General features: G+C 36.5%; 1 protein-coding gene across 9 annotated transcripts in view; it reads right to left on the bottom strand.

Moving 5' to 3' along the window:
• The window catches only part of Slc25a21 (solute carrier family 25 member 21), a 497747-nt gene that overhangs the window by 465179 nt on the left and 12395 nt on the right, over positions 1–20173 (bottom strand). For 2 of the 9 annotated variants that reach the window (XM_078050203.1, XM_078050199.1), the window contains exon 1: positions 11061–11576. The exons of 3 other annotated variants lie outside the window; for them this stretch is intronic. Coding sequence is in view for 4 of the 6 variants with exons in the window: in XM_078050199.1 (XP_077906325.1) it covers positions 11061–11130 (70 nt within the window). In the remaining 2 variants the exon portion in view is untranslated. Of the gene's footprint in view, positions 1–11060; positions 11581–20173 lie in introns of those variants that run through there. 4 more of the 9 variants (XM_078050209.1, XM_078050201.1, XM_078050202.1 and 1 more) reach the window with 4 other exon arrangements.

Below are 20173 nucleotides of genomic sequence, written 5' to 3'. Positions count from 1 at the left end.
GTTGTTAAAGTACTACTGTTGCATGTATCAATTGTCCAATGATCAGAATCTCTGAATACTTCTCTCTCTTCAGTGTAGGAGACAGAATAATGTTCTGTGGTTTGACTTTTGATATTTACTTATTAATATAGTCACAAACATTTCTCAGCCCCTATTATGGTACCTCTGAAATATCTGGTTCTCAATATTCTGAGATGTTGAAGTCAGACTGGAAGAGAGGTGAGGAAGTACAGGTTCAACAGTGTGTTCCTAAAACATTGGGAAACGTTGTTTTATGTTTTGTGTCATGAACACACGTAATAATGGTACTTGTACTTTTGAAACATCTTTCATCGAAGGAGAGTAAAATAAGAAATCCTTTAAAATGTGGTTACACAATTCACATTTTGTTTTTAAATTTATATTTTTGAAGACTAGATTTTCTTAAAGACAAGACTACATTTTAATTAAAACACATCCCTTAAAGGTATTTTATAATTAATTTAAGCAATAGAGTTGCTTCCTCCTATGTGGTTGAAATAAGGGGGATATTTTTTCCTCCCTAATTACTCAGATAATGGGTTCCAGCCTCCCTTTGATGTGTCATAAAGGCTCACCTGTTTCACTACAACCTGCTATTTATTATCAAACAATTACAGTTTCCCAAATCCTGAATTTCCAAAGGTGCCATTTATCCAAATCACATGTGTGTCCCCTTTGCACCCATTCTCAGAAAGAATTCTCCTTGATCAAAAATTTAACCTTGATTACCCCCTGGTGCATCAGCTTTTTTATTGCCTATTACAAATTAGCATCCAGGGACTTCAAGTATATACACTGACTATTAAGGCATTCTTTTAACTATACTTTAACTTTCAGGTTAAGGTAAGAAAAGGTAAAAATCTTTTGAAAATGAAAATGTCTAAGATATAGAAGATCAGCAGTTTTTTTAAAAATAAAGATTTTAAATTATCTTATACCTGTTTTTTAAAACTTTTTTTTTATTGAAAGTCTTGTACTTTCTCCCCATCATAATAAGAGGCACAATTTGCATATATTCTCAGATAGTCTCCCAGAAGCCTATCTTGATCACAGTTTTCCCTTCCTCAGAAAGGGTCTGTCATTTCAATTTCATTTGGTTCTTTGAATGTGATTAATGAGATTACAAAGTACTTGAATTGTGCTTAGCAGAAGACTGGAAAATTGTCTCCAGAATACTTTGACAAAACACTTTCAATGAAAGCAATGGATCTTTAGGAAATGTACAAAGTGAATATATTAATTGATGAAAACAGGATGGGGTGCCTACCTACCAAGGTAACAAGGACTAGGTTAGGTTAGAGAAGAGGAAACAGCACCCTTGAAATTCTGGAGAATAAATCAGTGTTCTGCCAGCACAATGATTAAGTGCATGGTCGTGGAGGGAAATAAACTTTGGGACACATTCTGAGTAGGACAGGTAGACTTCGAAGGATATGAGTATAATTCTGGGAAGCAGGAGGGGAGTTACCACTATAGAAAAAATTCATTGTGTACATGGTATAGGTATGAACTCACAAGGAATCCTGACAAGCCCTGGTGAGAGCAAGACTTCCCAAGGGACCAAGGAAACTTCAGAGGCTGAAGGTTTTCAGGTTGGGTGCAAAAGTCCTATGAAAGTTTGAAGTAAATGACTATCTGAATGGGCCTGAAAGTCTCCTACATGACATAGGGGATAAGAACAACCCCATAGGCTTCAGAGACATGAGGAAGGACCCAAACTGGTCACTAGGAAGAATAGAGGGGTTCTAGGTGGATTCACACTCTTGGCTCCTGACCACCTGCATGATGGAGACTTATGGAGCCCTGCTGATATGTAGACAGGGTAATAATACTATGGGAGCCAGATGTGTTGAGGTCAGAGATCTTGAGAGTTCTAAGGATTGTGAAGGAATTCTGTCAGTGTTACCATCAACTTTGCTTCTAATACATTCAATATGTTTAAGAGCAACAGAAGAAAGGTGTCCCATTTCCCAGGAGGACACAACTCTGCTTTAGGATGCAAAAATTATGAAGCATAGATTAGATTTTAGATCTTACTTGTTCCCATAGCCAGAGCCCTTTATCAGGTCACAATCTGCCCAACTGCTTATAGAGGACCTGGATGGACTGAGTTTAAAAAACTGCATTTTTCTCTTGGCTAAAAGCTAATCTTGTGTTTATACAAATGAGCATAATACTATTTAATACAAAGACTGAAAGGGTCATATTTATAAATAAAAGGGTTCAATCCTCAGCACCACATACAAAGATGTTGTGTCTGCCAAAAACTAAAATGTAAATAAAATATTAAATAAATAAATATAAATAAAAGTTGGGTTTAGGTCATTGTTTAGTGTATGATTTCAGATAATTCATGCCAAAGAACTTAAATACTTAGGATGGAAAACTAAAGAACTCTACTTCCAATTTGGCAAGAAACTCCAAATAATTTAGTTTTATTTTTTCATCAATTTTTGAATTGGGTAGCCTGGGAAGATTTCACTAGGTGTATCAGTGCATTAATTTATGCAAGGATAGTAAATTATGGTATGGTATTGAAGTAGCACCCCCTTTCTCTACAGAAAAGCCCTCTTCACCATGGATGGTTTTAGGACTGTTAGCAAAAGAGTCTCCGCAAAAGAGTCCAATGTGGATAAAGTTCCTATTTTCGTGTTGCCTTGTTTTTACTTGGCCACTGGCCGGGAAGATAGCAGCACTCCAGGTGCTGAACACCCCCTTACTAGTTTTTCACAAACATCTAGTATAGTACTTTGTAGAAATGTGCAAACAAGACCTCTGGCCTTGAGCTGGGGTTTCACAGAGATGTCTACATTTTTAAGAAAGATAAGTTACAAATGGGCTCCATGGTAAGAGCTGGCAGGGGGAGGAAAGAAAGGGGAGAAGAAGCTCTCCCCTTCTCAGGTGTGGTCCTTGAAGAGTTAACTTGCCCAGAAAAGTAAAAGAAAAACTCTGCTTTTATGTGAACTTCTGCAGACTGTGAACTTCTGAGCCCGTCCCCTTACATGCTGGGTATAAAACTCTGAAACTCCCTGATTTCAGGGGATTAATTGATTACAGCAAAAACTGTGCCCTCTAAACCTGCAGCCAAATAAAACTGTTTCCTGCTATCTTTGGTGCCTTGCCTTGTTTGTCCCTACAACAGTATCTGTTCCCCTCAGTGTTTAGGATTTAGGAAAAGAAAGTGTTGGATTGGGATGTTGGTCTGGCTTACTGAAATGACATTGAATAGCAACAGTCTTGGGAATTTTTAAAGCTTAATTTTGAATATAGATGGTAGTGTGTGGTTCTCTTTTGGAACTTAATACTACTATAGGAACTTCAGAGCAAAGAAAGTGGCTTAATGATCCTGAAGGGATTTCTTCTGATGGTAGCTTTTATATTATCAAGTAAGATCCTATTTTCAGTTTTGTGTGAGAAAGTTTTTCTAGTGTAGGAAGATATAAAGGTATGAAATTTTGTGAATTGTATCTTAAACTTGTATCATAATTTTCAACATCCAAACCTGAAAATTATGACTTAAGGTTAAAATGCCTTGAGCATGAGGTTTCTGCTCAGAATAGCAGTTTTCCCTGCTCCTTCCAGACCTCAGCCAGGACTTAAGTTGAAATGCAAACAGAAGAAGCCTGCAAGCTCAGTAGGAGATTATCTGAGGCCCAGAAAATAAAAAAGTAAAGGTGTCTTTTACCTGAACTCAAACTAGATTAAACCAAAAAGTAAATTGTATGGTATTTACTAATTACTGGCCAGTCATTTTTTTCTAGGACTCTTGTTTTTCCTTAGATTCTGTATTTTTTCTTTTTCTTTTTTTCTTTTTCTTTTTTTTTTTTTTTTTTTGAGCTCATGATTTTGATCCTACAGACCTAGGTTAATGTTTTTCTGATGAGTTCTATTTTTGATCAACTGTTGAGTTTTTTAAACATTGCAATGGAGATTTCACCTGAGAAAAGCTACAAGGCCTTTACTATTGTGTTATGTGTGCACACTTGTGTTATGTGTTGTATGTCTGTATGTGTGTATGTCCATATATCATGCACATGATATGACAATTGGCAGATATATGAGGAGCCTCATGAAATTTTTAAAAAATGAATCCAAATATCTTTGATTCATGTGATTTAAACAGTTCAATTTAAATTGGGTAAACAGATGAAAATAATGATGTCTTTAAAATTAAGCTTACAAGTTTTTCTAGGTGTTCAAAAAAGAACTAATAAAATGTTGATGTCTATGAAATGTGTGATATGCTTTAGTTCTAGGACTTTTCTTCAACAAGGAAGAAATGGCTAACACTGTTCAATACACTTGTCTGCTGTTTTGGTAAAATAAGTAAAGTAGATTTGACATGGGATTACTAATTTATAAGTATTTTTGTTAGATATCTGATTGAACTGTAGATTTGACATGGGATTACTCATTTATGAGTACTTTTGTTGGATATCTGATTGATTTACAAGGTTAAAATGCTAAATTTAAATATACCATTGAGTACTCTTAACTCCTTGAATTGCATTGGGTAACATTATTGGTGTTTTCGTAAGTTGGAAAATTAAGAAAAAAAGAAAAGGTATAAAGTTGCTTTGTCATCCCTGATACTTAGACATTGTGTTTTCATGAAATGGTAAACAGATGTGATTCTAAATACAGGGGTTTATAGAAGATTTCTATATACAAAGGCCCAAAAGTTTTAACTGTTCCAAATAAGAGTACTGTAAGTAAAATCAAGTATTTCTTTTTATTAAAATGAAATACTCTAAGTTCAGAAATTTACAAGGATTGTTCTAAAATGTGAACAGAAAAGGAGGTTAACAGATGGAAAAGAGAAATTAGAAGGTTCTAAGTATGGATTTAATAGAAGAAAAAAATGTGTTTCTAGATAAAAGAGTCTATGTGATTAAGCAAATAAGATTTTTAAGTAAGTGATAAAGAAGGTCTGTGTAAGTTTGTCTTTACAATCAGTCATATGTTAAAAGGACAAAGATTTCTTAAAACATTAGTGTACCTATAACATTGTGTTTTATTAAGTTTTGTTTCTTGTTTCTAGAGCAAGTAATCCTAAAGGAATTAAACAGCTGGTTAAACAAGAACTGTTATTTTAGAGAATTATACATGTTATTTCTTTAAAAGCTAAACTTGGTTAATATAAAAACATCATTGTAATTGTGGTGCTATTAATGTGTTCATATCTTCCAGGTATACAAGTCTGTAAGGTAGAAGCTTTAAAAGAGCATTATATCAAGCTGGTGTTCTAAAGTTGTGTGGTAATTTTAGGCTTAAAAGAAAAGCCATATTGGAAATTTATTTATATCATTTGATATTCTATAACTGGACCTGTTATCAATAAGATATGTAAAGTTTTATGTTACTTTTTACACTGAGGTACAATTTAAATGTATTTTTAAGTTAATGAAAGCCTAATCTATGTAAAAGTTTAATATTGCAAAACACAAAAGTACTTTGCTACTTTTCTACAAAAGGTTAAAAGCTTTCAGCCTTTCTTTAATTCATGCTTTAGATGTGATATTATATTGTGTTAGCTAATATTCATGTGAACTTGAGCAATAATTTATGAAAGCTTTGTAAAATGATGTTTAAAAAGCAAAGATCAGCTTCAGAACTACAGCACTTTACTTAAGATTTATGAAGAGCCCCGCCTTACCTGAGATAAGGCCTGTGTCCCATCTCACTACATGTGAAAATGACTATGAAAGAAGTAGGCCAGATTTCAGTATATTTAAAGTTGTGTCCAAAAGTTGGTTTTTGTCAAGATTACTAGGATCTCAAACAGGGGATATGATGTATAACTCTGCCAAAGTTCAAGGTGGCTATTACACGAACTAAATATGTTTTTACTCTTGTTAATTTTGTTCTGTAGTTTTCTTATAAATGGTCTAAAGATTGCTTATTAATGTTTTGCAGAGGTGTTGTTTTAAGAACACACAACCTAGGTTAATGTAAAATGATAAGTTATCACCTACAGGATAGAGAGATAGACATTAAAGCCCAGTACTCTGGTGAGATTGATTTGCTGGATGTTTAAGATTAAGATTTAAAATTAAAGTTAAATTAAAAGGGCCAAGAAAACCAATGTTTGGCTCTTGCCCTCTGAGTCAGTCTGAATCCAGGGAGCAAGGGACTTCTCTAAAGAGCTTTGCAACTCTGGGCCACATAACCTTCCGATCAGGGAGATTAATGAGACCACTGGAGAACAGAAAGCCAATCAGTGCATTTGCTTCTCACCGGAGAAGGGAGACATCCCTGATGCTTCCAAGGGAAGCCACATGGTCAAGCAAGACCTGGATCCATCCTATCGCAAATGGCACTAGCAGAACTGAAAAGCTGCTCCAAAGTTCCCCCAGGATTCCCATGGAAACTCAGCTGACTTTTAACAATAGATAGAAACAAAAGTCAGTTTGACTTGCTTCATCTTAAACACTTAGCAAAGACAGTTAAAACCAAAACACAGCTATTCCTGGGCATTTTAAATAATAATAGTTAAATGTAACTTAAGGTTTACACCTTGTGTTAGCCCCCAAGAATAAGTAAGACTGGAGGCTACAGAAGAGATTCTTAGGCAAGAATGCCTGATAATTATCAAAAGAAATTATCAAGAGGAGCTGCCAGAGACAGAAGTTTTTAGTTTAAGGCCTACAGATATTCCTATCCTACACAGGTAGGCTTGGTGTTTGCTAGTATGATTATCCAGCCCTGAGTACCAGAATTAAAGGTTTCTCTATTAGACACAGAGGTCATACTAGTAAAAGGATCTTGCAATATCAGATGACATTAAATTATTAAACTGTATCTTATGGGGAAGGACATCTGTAACACTAAAAGTTAAATGTTATCTTTACAGTCCTGATAACTGGGGATGTTAGAGCCTGATGAGGGAACTTCTATACAGTGACATGTTCCAGCTGCTGCAACATTTATTCAGTACTCATGGTTTTTGTTTCTCTCATAGAAGCACCCATCCCCAGATGACTTTACAACCTGTTCTTCCCCAACCAGACTTCAAACTGAACTGATTTCTAAAAGGGAACTCACGTCCCCCACGTCGTCTCCCACGTCGAGCCCCCTCATGTTTGATGCCCTATATCTGCTCTGAAGTAGCCAGAACGAGCCATCGCCCCTTCTCCTTACAGCAATAAGGAGTTCCTAAAATTAAAGGGGGAATGAAGCCAGAAATAGATAGACAGTGTAGATAGGTAAATCGAGTCAGGAGGCCAATTTTGAGTTTGGAAAGTTAAGGACTGTCCCCTGAGGGTTACTGTTTACTCTAGTGTCAACCTTAGTAGGACCACTTGTGAACAAGCTAGTGGCTTTCATCAAGAACAGAGTAAACACAGTTCAGATATAGGTTCTGTGTACCCACTATCAAGCCCTAGACTCAGAAGGAGAATCCTACCAAGATGTAAGGCCTGCCCATATAGACCTCCAACTGAGGGAACCATGATTGGTTCCAAGTTTCTAGACAAAGGGTGGAATGAGAAACTAATGTGACTCCATTTTTGAGAAACAAGCCTCTACCTCAGAGCAAAGCCTGTCCAAGGAATGGGGAGTGAACTTTGTCCTTGGAAAAACCCACAGAGCACTCCTAAGCACATACCCACCCTGCTGAGTTGTTTGTCTATAAATAACAGGAGAGGTCTGTGGCACCAGGTGTCCCTGACTCAGGCTAGGACCCATAGCAACTGCCCTAGCAACCTTCAATCAGCATGAGACAGGGAAAATGCCTGGAATGCAAGATGACCCCCAAGTAGTTTATGGTGGTTGATAACACGTTGGGAAACCATGTAGTTTAGCATGTACACCCCTCGTGGCCTAAACCAATCAGTTCAAAGGAATCCCCCTCTTGGTTAACCAATCACCCTACTCAACTTGTTTCTGCCATTGAATGTTCTAATCAATGTTAAGAGTTGCTGTTTGATTTTCCCGTGGTATGGAATGATTTGTTGTGTGATGTTGTGACGCATAGAGTATCCCCCCAAAACATAAAATCTCACTGAACAAAGGACCAGGGCTCACTCCCTGGGACCCCTGTGTTGGGAATGGCTGTGAGTCCAGGCTCAAGCTTGCAATAAAGACTCTTGTGTGATTGCATCAGATTCGGCTCCTGGAGGTCTACTGGGGTCCCATGAATCTGGCATAACAGCACCACACATTCACATGGGGATTGATTAGAGTCATTGATTGATTGATGTAGAGGTGGAACCCTGTCAACTCTGGATTGTTTTGAGTCTTTCCTTGGGATTTTGGACAAAAATTAAAAGAAAACAAGTCAGTCTCTGATGTTTACCAGGGAACAGAAGTCAAAGGCATGGATATTTAAAAGCTGTTGGAGACCAGGTTCTGCCACATAGAAGAGCTCATTGAAAGCTGAAAACAGTAGTTAACTACTAGAAACAACAATGCTCAGGATACCAAGATGGCACAGAGAAATAAATCTCCCTGTTTGTCAAGTGTACACCCTGACAACCTTGGATATCTCTATATAAGCCAGGATGGCAAGGCCCAATCACAGCCTAATCTGGTCTTGACAGAATGCTCTGTGATGAATTCTCCAAGTGAAACAAAGACAAGCTGCCCTGTTAGCTGCTGAAAGGCAGCTTTTTCTCCCTAAAGGAAGGCTATTATATAATGGAAGACTGCTACAAGGCCTTTCTCATCCATTTCCTTGGTTTCAGTGAAGCACATGACTTTCCATCTCACCCCTATCTATGTTACAGCTGTAGACTTCATCACAAATCTATAAAGCTACTCAGCTGTGGTTCAGAGGTAGGTCCTCAACAGCAAGGGGCCAGTCACTCATAGTCTATCATCCGACCTCTTCAGGTCAGTGTTGTCTGGAGTACTAGGTACAATATGACTTACTTCAGCTATAATGAACTAAATCCACTTGAGCACGTTTTCTTTACCAGGCAAATGTGTGGAGTATGCCAAGCCATCCTAACAGCTGTAGTAGTAACACTATGGCCCTATTATTAGCCACCAACCTGCTGCCTTGGGGATGTTTGACCATTTGACAAAGAAAAGAAGTAAGAGCTGAAGAGAATCTACTTCCTTCTCCTCTTCAGAAATGCACACTGGACCTTAAATGTCATTAGACATGCTGCTAGCTCTCCAATAAACCTCCCCAGTTTATATATTTTTTCTCTTAAGAGAACATTCCCTTACAATGTATTTTTGAACTTTACAACCAGAAGATCATATAATACACAGAGAGATGATAGTACCAGAAATCAGAATTCCTGTGCTAGAAATTCAAATGCATCTTCTTTTTATTAAAATTATGCTTGTATATTGATTTTTTCTGACCCTTGATCTAGTATATGCAAAAGGATTATTGCATTTATTACAGTTGCAATAAAGTCTTATGAAAATGCTTTTGGCCAAGTACTCTTTTTCACTCTGATGAAAGTATAAATTACTCTCATCACTTATCAAAAACCCACAAAACTATATAAATTAATCATTCTACTATTTTAAAGTTATCTTATAAATGTCCTAATTTTCATTCATACTAGTTACAATCATAAGACTATATGATGGCATCATACATTATATGTATGCCAAATACTTATTCAACAAAACACCATAAATAGGATTAAATTTTTATCTACTTTTAACATCCTTTGAGTTTAACTGTTCCTAATACATATTATTATTATCTAAACCAATATACAGATGCTTATTAATCACCAATATACAGATGCTTATTAATCACTGTTCATAGCTTAAGATGTTAACCAACTAGCTCCACTTTCCCTCTGGGACAAGTGAGTTTTCTTTGATCAAGGTCACAGACTGGGAATAAAGTGAGTCAGGTAGAGCTAGCAGAGCCGTGGCCATTGTGAAATCCACCAAAAATTGTGAATAAATCAGTGCAAGTTCATCACCACTACTGGAAAACAACTTAAAAAGTAGGCAGTACGGTCACTGACATCATAATGGGTGGACAATCCACAAATTACCTATAAGAAATGAATGCCTCAATTGTTACTAATAATTAATAATGAGATATGAACTTGAGAAAAGTGTACACATTGTGACACATCTAGTTGCTTGTGGTACCCTTAAGATTCAACATAATGATACTGATCATAATTTGTCGTAGTCCTTTATAAACAGCCCAAATCTGTTTTATAATATTGTAAATTTTACTAATCAACATTAAACATTTTCTTGTCCTTGTCTTAATATGATTTATTAGTATCATCATAATTTATTAAAGGAATAATCACACTTATTAAATTGTGGTATTTATTTGTTATGGTAATTATTTGTTATGTATTTATAATAAAACGCACCACTATATGATAGACTAAATTAATCAATTACACTTTAAAATATTTTTTAAAATCCATGCGCATAATTTCATGGTAAATTTCCCCAGCTACATTTAACACAATTATTGCCAAGAATGGTTATAACATATCATTTGCTAACGGTTTTTCTTCTTTCTCCTACAGCATAACTCTCCATAAATTGTAATTCCATTATACCAACTGTTTGTGTGTTAAAATATGCATTTAATTTTAATATGCCTATTTATGGCGCAATTATATTCCCAAGAAAGAATGGTAAGCAATAAGCAGCCCTGCGGAAAGCAATAAGAAGCCCTGCGGAGTCATACCTAATACTCTGATGATCTGTGCTACCTTGGAGAGAATCTACAAGTGCTAGCAAACTTAAGTAAAACAGAACAAAATAGCCAGCAAAGCAAAAAAGACTTCTTTCAAATTACAAGACTTGGTGCTGCCCGCCTCTTGCAGCCTAGGAACAGAGAAGGCCAGGAACCCAAGAGCTGCTGGCATCAGTGCCGAGGCGACTTTATCTAGGACACATGGCACTCTCAGCCAGCTCTGGCTTCCTTTGCCCTTGTGCTCTGCGGGCTCAGGTATTGAACCGGCCGCGCAGAATTTTAAGAAAGAGGATAAAACTTGGACCGGGAAGCTTGTCTGAGAAATGTTTTCGGGGCACGCGATGGGGCAAAGGACTAGTCTCCGGCTGAGCCGAGCAGAGCGGGGCCCCGGCCTTACCAGCTGAACCACCGGCCACGATCTGCCGAGAAGCTTCACGCACTAATCCGACTTCGGGCTTGGCGGACATCTTCACAGCCGGAGAAGGAGGGAGGGGACTGGGATGAGAGATCAAGCTCGCTCCTGAATCCTGGCCTGCGCTGCCTGTCCAGTCGGTGCTGGGTTGGTCTTCTGGCGGGTGGTTTCCTGGGCGCCGGCAATCCAGAGACTACCCAGAGACGGCGGTTTGGGCACTGGCTCCCTACTAGATCTCTGGTGGGTGGGACGCTGCCTACTTCGCTGCTTCTGGGTGGCCTTTCCCTTCGACTGGTCTCCCTGCGCTCAGGAAAGGTCCCTGGAGGATGGCAGTAGGTGGACTCACCGCAGCATGTCAGGTTTGGTCTCTTAGATTGGCACCCCCCGCGCTTCTCTATCAAGAGCCTCCTGCTGTTTGTCAAGTAGGACGCTCTGCCTTTGATAACGCAAGTGAAGCCGCTAGGGCCAAAGCTCCAAGGGTAAGGCTGGAGCGACCCTTGCCCCACTGGCAGGACAGAACACAGTGCCGTTCTATAGAGTGGACAGGTGAACAAATTCCTCGGAGTTATCCTGAGTTGTAGACTGAAGCAACTAAGTCAAGACAGATGGAATTTTTAATTACCTTAAAACTGAGCTAATGTATACTACTTTAACGAGAAAATGACTTTAAGGAAATTTACTTCAAACCTCATAAGCTCTAGTTTTATTTGCTGAAAGACCAAAGAGAAAATGCCTGGTTACAAATAGTCTTCTAGATCCAGGCTCAGAGGTTCTCAAAGTATGAAACCAAACATAATTTTTGAATCTGGTAGAAAGTGAAATTCAGAAGCTCCACTCTCACCTACTGAATCAGAATCTCTGGGGTTAGGGCCCAGAAACCTGTTTTAACCAGTTCTCTATAGATTATTATGAACATTATAAAGTTTTTGAACCACTGAGTTAAATAATTCAGGAACATTAAGGAATTTCCAGTATATTCTCTATAAAACACTTATTTTTTCATATTAGCTTCTTAGAATAGTTAACAAAACAAAAAAAAATAGTCATTTAAACCATAAGTTGCAAATTGCTATGTAGGAGAGACACAAATTCCTGCCACACAAGATTGTGAAATTTTAGAAGAAACACCCACCACACCCCTACAGGCAGGAAATGATAAGAATAGAAGGGACAACTGGGAGGCTTTGGCTATTATTATTTCTAATTCATAGTATTTAATACTAAATACATTTATTTTGTGCCATATAAAATTGCTATTTTTGAAGGCCAAAACCTTTGTATATGAACAATTAAATTTAATATATATGATTTCCAGTCAAACGTACAAAATACTGTATTAGGATTTCATACTTTTATTTCTTTAGCTGAGCCATTAATACCTGACTGGAAAAATTATTCAGAGTGAGGAATTGGGGAGACTTGCTTATGTGATTAGATATTCAAAAATAAAGTTTCTCATTTGATTAAAATGGCTAAATTTGAAATTTTCCCCAAGAAATAGTTCTCAGAATTATTTGCTAATTATGTAGAATAAAAGCTTTTGCATAGTATTTTCAGCCTTTTACTGCTTAAAATATAAGGTCATGATTATATAACATTAAATCACTTTTTTGTCAAAAAGTGATGATTTTATGTTGTGTGGAAACAATTTCACACAATAGAAAGCATTTCCTTCCTTTTACAACTGAGAAAAAACTGAGCAGAGACTTGAGTTTTCCACAACGAAACAAGGAGTGACAGAAAAGGTGGGCTTCCATTCTAGGATTCCTCTGGTAAAAAATGAGATTGTGTGTGTGTGTGTATATATATATATTTTTTTTTTTTTTAAGTTGTTGATGGACATTTATTTATTTATATGTGGTGCTGAGAATCAAATCCAGTGTTCACACATGCTAGGCAAGTGCTCGGCCACTGAGCCACAGCCCTGAGATTGTCAATTTAATTATTAACTATAGAACAAACAAAATACATTCTGTCATACAGAAATCTAAAATAACTAAAGAACCCACAAACTCATTTATTATATGTAAGGAGAATTTCTAAAGTTTCTAAAAATAAGTAATCATAACTGTTAAATTCCAAGGCACATACATTCTAGATTCATTGAGAGCCTTCCTAAGTACTGGCAATATTAGCAATAAACATCCCTCCATTATGGATCATATAATTTGATGGAGGAGATGCTACTGTCTTGCAGTGTAAGTAAATATTTGCCTTCCCAGCCTTTATTTTAGGAAATGTAATAATACTATCAAGTTAAGATTTAAAGATAGCTATTGACATTATTATTCTCATGACTATTTTCACCTTTGAAGGAAGAGCTTCTAAAAAGATGAGTGCAGGTTTGTAGTTGAACTAAAAACATTGCTTCCTTTTTTTAACTTCTCTAGACCAAAACAGATTTCTTTAGGTAAAAAAGCAAGGCCTAATATTGCATGTAATCCAGTGATACACCTGTGGAATAGTTGAGATCATTCACAGGCATAAGGTTCTGGAGCTTGAGAGTCTGCAAGGGTCAGTCCAGAGTCAACAAATACCCATTGTGCCAAGACCTCTGATAACAGAATATGTCTTTTATCTACGGCTAAATTTGCACATGGCTAATACCTGAATGCTGGGAGATTTAGCCCTGGGAAACTAAACCTTGGCCTGCTATTTCAGATGATGGGACTCAATTCATCACATTGTTATTTCTGTTATTTTAATAATATTGTACAGCCCTAATAGAGCAAAAACTATTGCTCAAGCTTGTGTTTTTAAAATTGTTGATTTTTTCCATCTAATCTTGGTTAAGAATTACACAAGTATTATCACTGTGCAGAATGGCTGAAAATGAAACTTTCAGGAACCTTAAAATGACAACTGAATTTAAATATTTGACAGTTTATTCAATGTGTTATTGAAATAAAGTTTTTGTATTGGGCCATCCAAAATAATAATGACTTGAGACAAAAATTTATTTCACCCTTGTGTAATAACCCAATGGTAAGCCACAAATATAGCTCCAGCATGAAGAGAAAGGAAATTACACAAACTCATTGGCCAGAACTTGGCCACAAGAGCTATACCTAGGTCCAAAGGAAATTAGGAAATGTATGTTGCTGCATGGTCATGTAACCAGGATGTAGTGGTTGGTGGTTGCCAATATGGAAGAAGGAGAGAACCAACAGTGCCTGTCATTAAAAAAAAAAAAAAAAAAAAAAAAGGTTTAGGAAAAGGTACACTTAAAATGACATTTTCTGGGCTGGGGTTGTGGCTCAGTGGTAGAGTGCTTGCCTAGCATATGTCAGGCACTGGGTTTGATTCTCAGCACCACATATAAATAAGTAAATAAAATAAAGGTTCATTAACAACTAATAAAAATATTTTTTTAAAAAAATGACATTTTCCCTTTGAAAGATTTTGTCTTCCTTAAGTCTAACTATTAAAAACTCTTATTCATAAGTATTAAAAATATTATGTGCTTAAAATCCATAGATCTGAGTGTAACTTCTCAAAGCTTATTTACAAATACTATGATATGTTTTCATTAAGGACATTCTAGGTTCTGCTGATTAGATTGAGCTCTTAAAGCATTTTAAAATTTAAGGGATTACTAAACACTGTAAATGAAATAGTTAAGGTGTTATCTTTGTTATTGTAATAAAAATACTGAAATAATCACCTTAATAAAATGTTTATTTTGGTTCACAATTTTGGAAGTTCTAGCCCATGATTGATTAGCTCTATTGCTTTGGGGTCTGTTTCAGGGAACTACCTCATTGTGGGCAGCAAGTGGCAGAACAATGTTGTTCACCTCAAGTCTAGGAAGTAAAAGAGAAATTGAAAGACACAAGGGTCCCTTTCAGGACACACACTCAATGATCTAAAGACCTTGCAGTAGGCCCCACATCAAGGGTTCTACCACTTTCCAAAAGCACCAAGGTGAGGATCTAGCCTTTAACACATGCACCTGTGGGAGATATTCCAGATCCAAACTATAGCAGCTAATGAGGCAACTTTTTTCAATACCTAACTATGATATAATAGAAACAACATGCAGAGGTCATTCATGTGTCAGAGCTCTGTTACTTGGAACATAACTGGGAATATAGGAATTAAGAAAGCTTCTAAGCAGTCAACATGTAGAAATCCATGCACTTTTGTCCTAAGTATAGGTCTCCAGGCCTTCACTTAGAAACTATTTTTATACCCATTTCTTAAAGTCTGTAGAGTAGAGGTTAATTTCTTAATTTATAATCAGATTAGAAAGAAAACATGAAAAGAGAATGGGAGGATGAGTTGGGAAGAACAGGGAATGTTCCAGGAAAGTAAAAAAATAATTTACAAACTTCAGGCCATATGCAGCCTACCTAGCAAATTACAATACATTCATTAAATGTTTTTACCTTATGCCAGGCACTGGGCTAAGCATTTTGCAACAAATTATCATGAAAATAATATCCCTATGCCAGAGGGTCTCAGCCTCTGAATGTAACTGATGTCAAGTAACTTACCTGAAGTCACACTCAGTATTTGAGGTGTTAACTTTTAATGTAAGTAGGCATAATTTAAGACACCTCTTTGTACATTACTGGAATGTTGTTTTTATAGTCTATTTTATTTTGTTTTTGTTTTTGCGATGTGAAATATTGATTTTATTATGCAAATAATTCTTTTTTGTTTGCTTTAATTAGTTACACATGACAGTTCAATGATCTTGACATATCATACATTTGAATCAGATGGGATATAATTTCTCATTTTTCTGAGTGTACAGGTTGCAGAATCACATTGGTCATGCAGTCACGTATATACATACAGCAATAATAATGTCTATTTTATTCTGCTGTCCTTCCATTCCCCCCTTCCCCTCCCCTCCTCTCCCATCACTTCTCTCTACCCAATCTAATGTGACACACTTCTTTTTGTTTTTCTTTTTCCTCACATCGTTATACACGTATTCTGTATAATGATGAGGGTCTCCTATCTTTCGTGCAATTCCCCTTCTCTCTCCCTTTCTCTCCCACCTCTCTTCCCTATGTAGTGATGATCTTCTTCTCATGTTCTTCCTCCCTACCCCATTTTGAGTCACCCCCCTTATATCAGAGATGTTCAGCATTTGTTTTTTAGGGACTGGCTAACTTCACTTAGCATAATCTGCTCTAATGCCATCCATTTCCCTGCAAATGCCATGATCTTGTTAATTTTTAGTGCTGAGTAATATTCCATTGTGTATATATGCCACATTTTTTAATCCATTCATACATTGAAGGGCATCTAGGTTAGCTCCATAGTCTAGCTAATGTGAATTGTACTGCTGTAAACATTGATGTGGCTGTGTCCCTGTAGTAGGCTGTTTTTAGGTCTTTTGGGTATAGTCCAAGAAGAGGAATAGCTGGGTCAAATGGTGGTTCCATTTCCAGCTTTCCAAGGAATCTCCATACTGCCTTCCAAATTGGCTGCACCTAATTTGCAGTCTCACCAGCAATGTATGAGTGTACCTTTTTCCTCGTATCCTCGACAGCACTTGTTGTTTGACTTCATAATGGCTGCCATTCTTACTGGAGTGAGATGGCATCTTAGAGTAGTTTCAATTTGTATTTCTCTGATTGTTAGAGATGGTGAGCATTTTTTTGTGTATTTGTTGATTGATTGTATATTCTCTTCTGAGAAGTGCCTGTTCAGGTCCTTGGCCCATTTGTTGACTGGGTTATTTGTTTTTTTTTGTTTTGTTTTGTTTTGAACAAGTCAGGGATGTCCTCTCTCACCACTTCTATTCAACATAGATCTTAAAACAAGGGCCAGAGCAATTAGACAGACGAAAGAAATTAAAGGAATAACTATAGGAAAAGAAGAACTTTGCTGACGATATGATTCTATACCTAGAAACTCCAAAAAAACTACCAAGAAATTTCTAGAACTAGTAAATGAATTCAGCAAAGTGGCAGAATATAAAATCAACGCCCATAAATCAAAGGCATTCCTGTATATCAGTGACAAATCCTCTGAAATGGAAATGAGGGAAACTACCCCATTCACAATATCCTCAAAAAAATAAAATACTTGACAAAAGAGGTGAAAGATCTATACAATGAAAACTATAGAACCCTAAAGAGAGAAATAGAAGACCTTAGAAGATGGAAAGATATACCTTGCTTGTATATAGGCAGAATTAATATTATTAAAATGGCCATATTACCAAAAGCACTCTATAGATTCAATGAGATTCCAATCAAAATCCCAATGGCATTCCTCACAGAAATAGAAAAAGCAATTATAAAATTCATCTGGAAAAATAAGAGACCCAGAATAGCTAAAGCAATTCTAAGCAGGAAGAGTGAAACAGATGGTATTGCTATACCAGATCTTAAACTATACTACAGAGCAATAGTAACAAAAACAGCATGGTACTGGCACCAAAACAGGCTGGTAGACCAATGGTACAGAATAGAGGACACAGAGACCAACCCACAAAATTACAATATGCGTTATATTAGACAAAGGTGCTAAAAGCATGCAATAGAGAAAGGATAGCATCTTCAACAAATGGTGCTGGGAAAACTGAAAATCCATATGCAACAAAATGATATTGAATCTCTTTCTCTCACCATGAACAAAATTTAACTCAAAATGAATCAAGGATCTAGGAATCAAACCAGAGACTCTTCGTGTAATAGAAGAAAAAGTTGGCCCTAATCTCCATCACGTGGGGTCAGGCCCCAAATTCCTTAATAAGACACTTGTAGCACAAGAGTTAAAACCAATAATCAACAAATGGGATGAATTCAAACTAAAAAGTTTTTTCTCAGCAATAGAAATAATATGTGAAGTGAATAGGGAGCCTACATCCTGGGAACAAATTTTTACCCCTCACACATCAGATAGAGCTCTAATCTCTAGGGTATATATAGTCTATTTTTAAGTTTAGATTTTCTACCCATATAAAAAAAGAATCAAGATGCAAAATCACTTAAGAGCAAACAGCTTATAGCTTCCTTGGCTTGGATAAACAGCAAACTGGTAAGCTGGGTCAGGACCTTAGGGGATCTAATGTCAGAAAAGCATTCATTTCAATGCCATAAAATGTATATGTGTGAATTTTTATAAATTTTTAAAAGTTTTTATAAAATTTTTATAAATCAGGGTTCCTAAACAAAAGCTTTAATGACAGATAATTACTTCTTAGAGTGGCTGTCTTGTGTACTGTTGGATATTTAGCAGCATCCCTGGCTTCTACCCAGTAGATGCTAATAGCAGCAATTCCCTTCCCAGATATGACAAATAAAATTGTCTCCAGAAATTGCCAATCTTATCTTACAGGGAAACACTGCCCCTGATTGAGAACCACTTGCTTAAGTAAAAGAACCAACATAATAGTTAAGTCTACTGAACTTTCTGGAATCATAGAATGGCAGGCCTGTAAGAGACTTCAATCAATTCTTCATGTGATAGGTGAGGAGGTTGAGGTGTGAAGAGATTGAGAGCCTTGCCTAAGTTACCAAGCTACTTAGAAGAACTGGGTGGCATAGGTAGACATTTTCTGATTTTAAAATTGGTGATATAGGCATTGATGTTTGCTACTTTTCCTATAAGGTGAATATTGTGGCAGTAATAGCCATGACCCGTTCAAAGCATCTTTTAGATGATATAACTCACCTGTCCTAAGCCAATAGTGACTTCTCTGTCACTCTTCAAATAGAATCCAAAGTCCTAGCCATAGACCAGAAGTCCCTGACTTCTGGCTACTTCTCCATACTTATTTTCCAGTCTTCTCTTTCACCCTACTCTTGTCATAACTTTTTAAACATTTCTTTGAATATCCCAAGCATATTTCCATATGTGATGGTAGGAATGTTCTTTTCTTAGTCATGCCCTTGGTTTTGCTTCTTCACTTCCTCTAGCCTTTGTACAAATCTTATTTTAACAGGCAGGTTTTACTCTGACTAAAGTAGCGTGTTTCTCCAACCTTTTCACTCTTTACCTAACATGATTTATTTTTATTCATTGCAGTTTCAACACCTGGATATATTCTGTGTTTATTTGTATATTCTTTGTCTTTCCTTTCTCTTGAATGTCAAGTCCCATGCAAAAGTGACTAGTATACTGTCTGGCATATGGAAAACACTTAGTAAATAATAATTCAGTGAGTAAATCACATTCAACTCAACTGAACACAACATACACTTAAGTAATCACACTCTATATAGCCTGACTATTCCCAAACAACCACTAATATAATTTCTGTCTCAGGCTGGAGTTGTGGCTCAGAGATAGAATGTTCACCTAGCGTGTGTGAGGCACTGGGTTCAATCCTCAGCACCACAGTAAAAAAATAAAATAAAGGTATTGTATCCACCTACATCTAAAAAATAAATATTTAAAAAATCTGTCTCTATGGATATGCCTATTCTGACTATTTCATAGGAAACTTTCATTTAACCTTCTATGACTGGCTTCCTTCACTTAGCATAATGTTTTCAATATTCATCCAAGTTCTAGGATATATCAGTACTTCATTCTTTTATGGCTGAATAATATTCTATTGTGTTTATATAAAACAATTTCTTTATCCATTCATACATTGATGAATATTTGGATTGTTTCTACCTTTAGGCTGTTATGAGTAAATACTGCTACAAACCCATGTGTCTGTGTGGACATATGCTTTCATTTCTCTTGGGTATTTTCATAGGAATGAAACTTTTAGGTCAAATAGTGACTCTATGTTTAAAATTCTGAGCATCTTCCAAACTGTTTTACACAATAGCTATACTTTTTATTGATTATAAAAATAAATGACAGCAGAATGCATTACAATTCTTATTACATGTATACAGCACAATTTTTCATATGTCTGGTTGTATATAAATTATGTTGACACCAATTCATATCTTCATACATGTACTTTGGATGATGATATCTATCACATTCCACCATCCTTGCTAATCCCCTGTCCCCTCCTTTTCTCTCCCACCCTTATGCCCTATCTAGAATTCATCAATTCTTCCCATGCTCCCTCTCCCTACCCCACTATGAATCAGCCTTCTTATATCAGATAAAACATTCAACATTTGTTTTTTGGGGGGGGATTGGCTAACTTCACTTAGCATTATCTT

The sequence above is a fragment of the Ictidomys tridecemlineatus genome, chromosome 5 (assembly GCF_052094955.1).
Source record: "Ictidomys tridecemlineatus isolate mIctTri1 chromosome 5, mIctTri1.hap1, whole genome shotgun sequence".
Lineage (NCBI taxonomy): Eukaryota > Metazoa > Chordata > Mammalia > Rodentia > Sciuridae > Ictidomys > Ictidomys tridecemlineatus.
The sequence above is the reverse complement of the archived record's forward strand: the minus strand, read 5'-3'. Positions and strand labels throughout refer to the sequence as shown.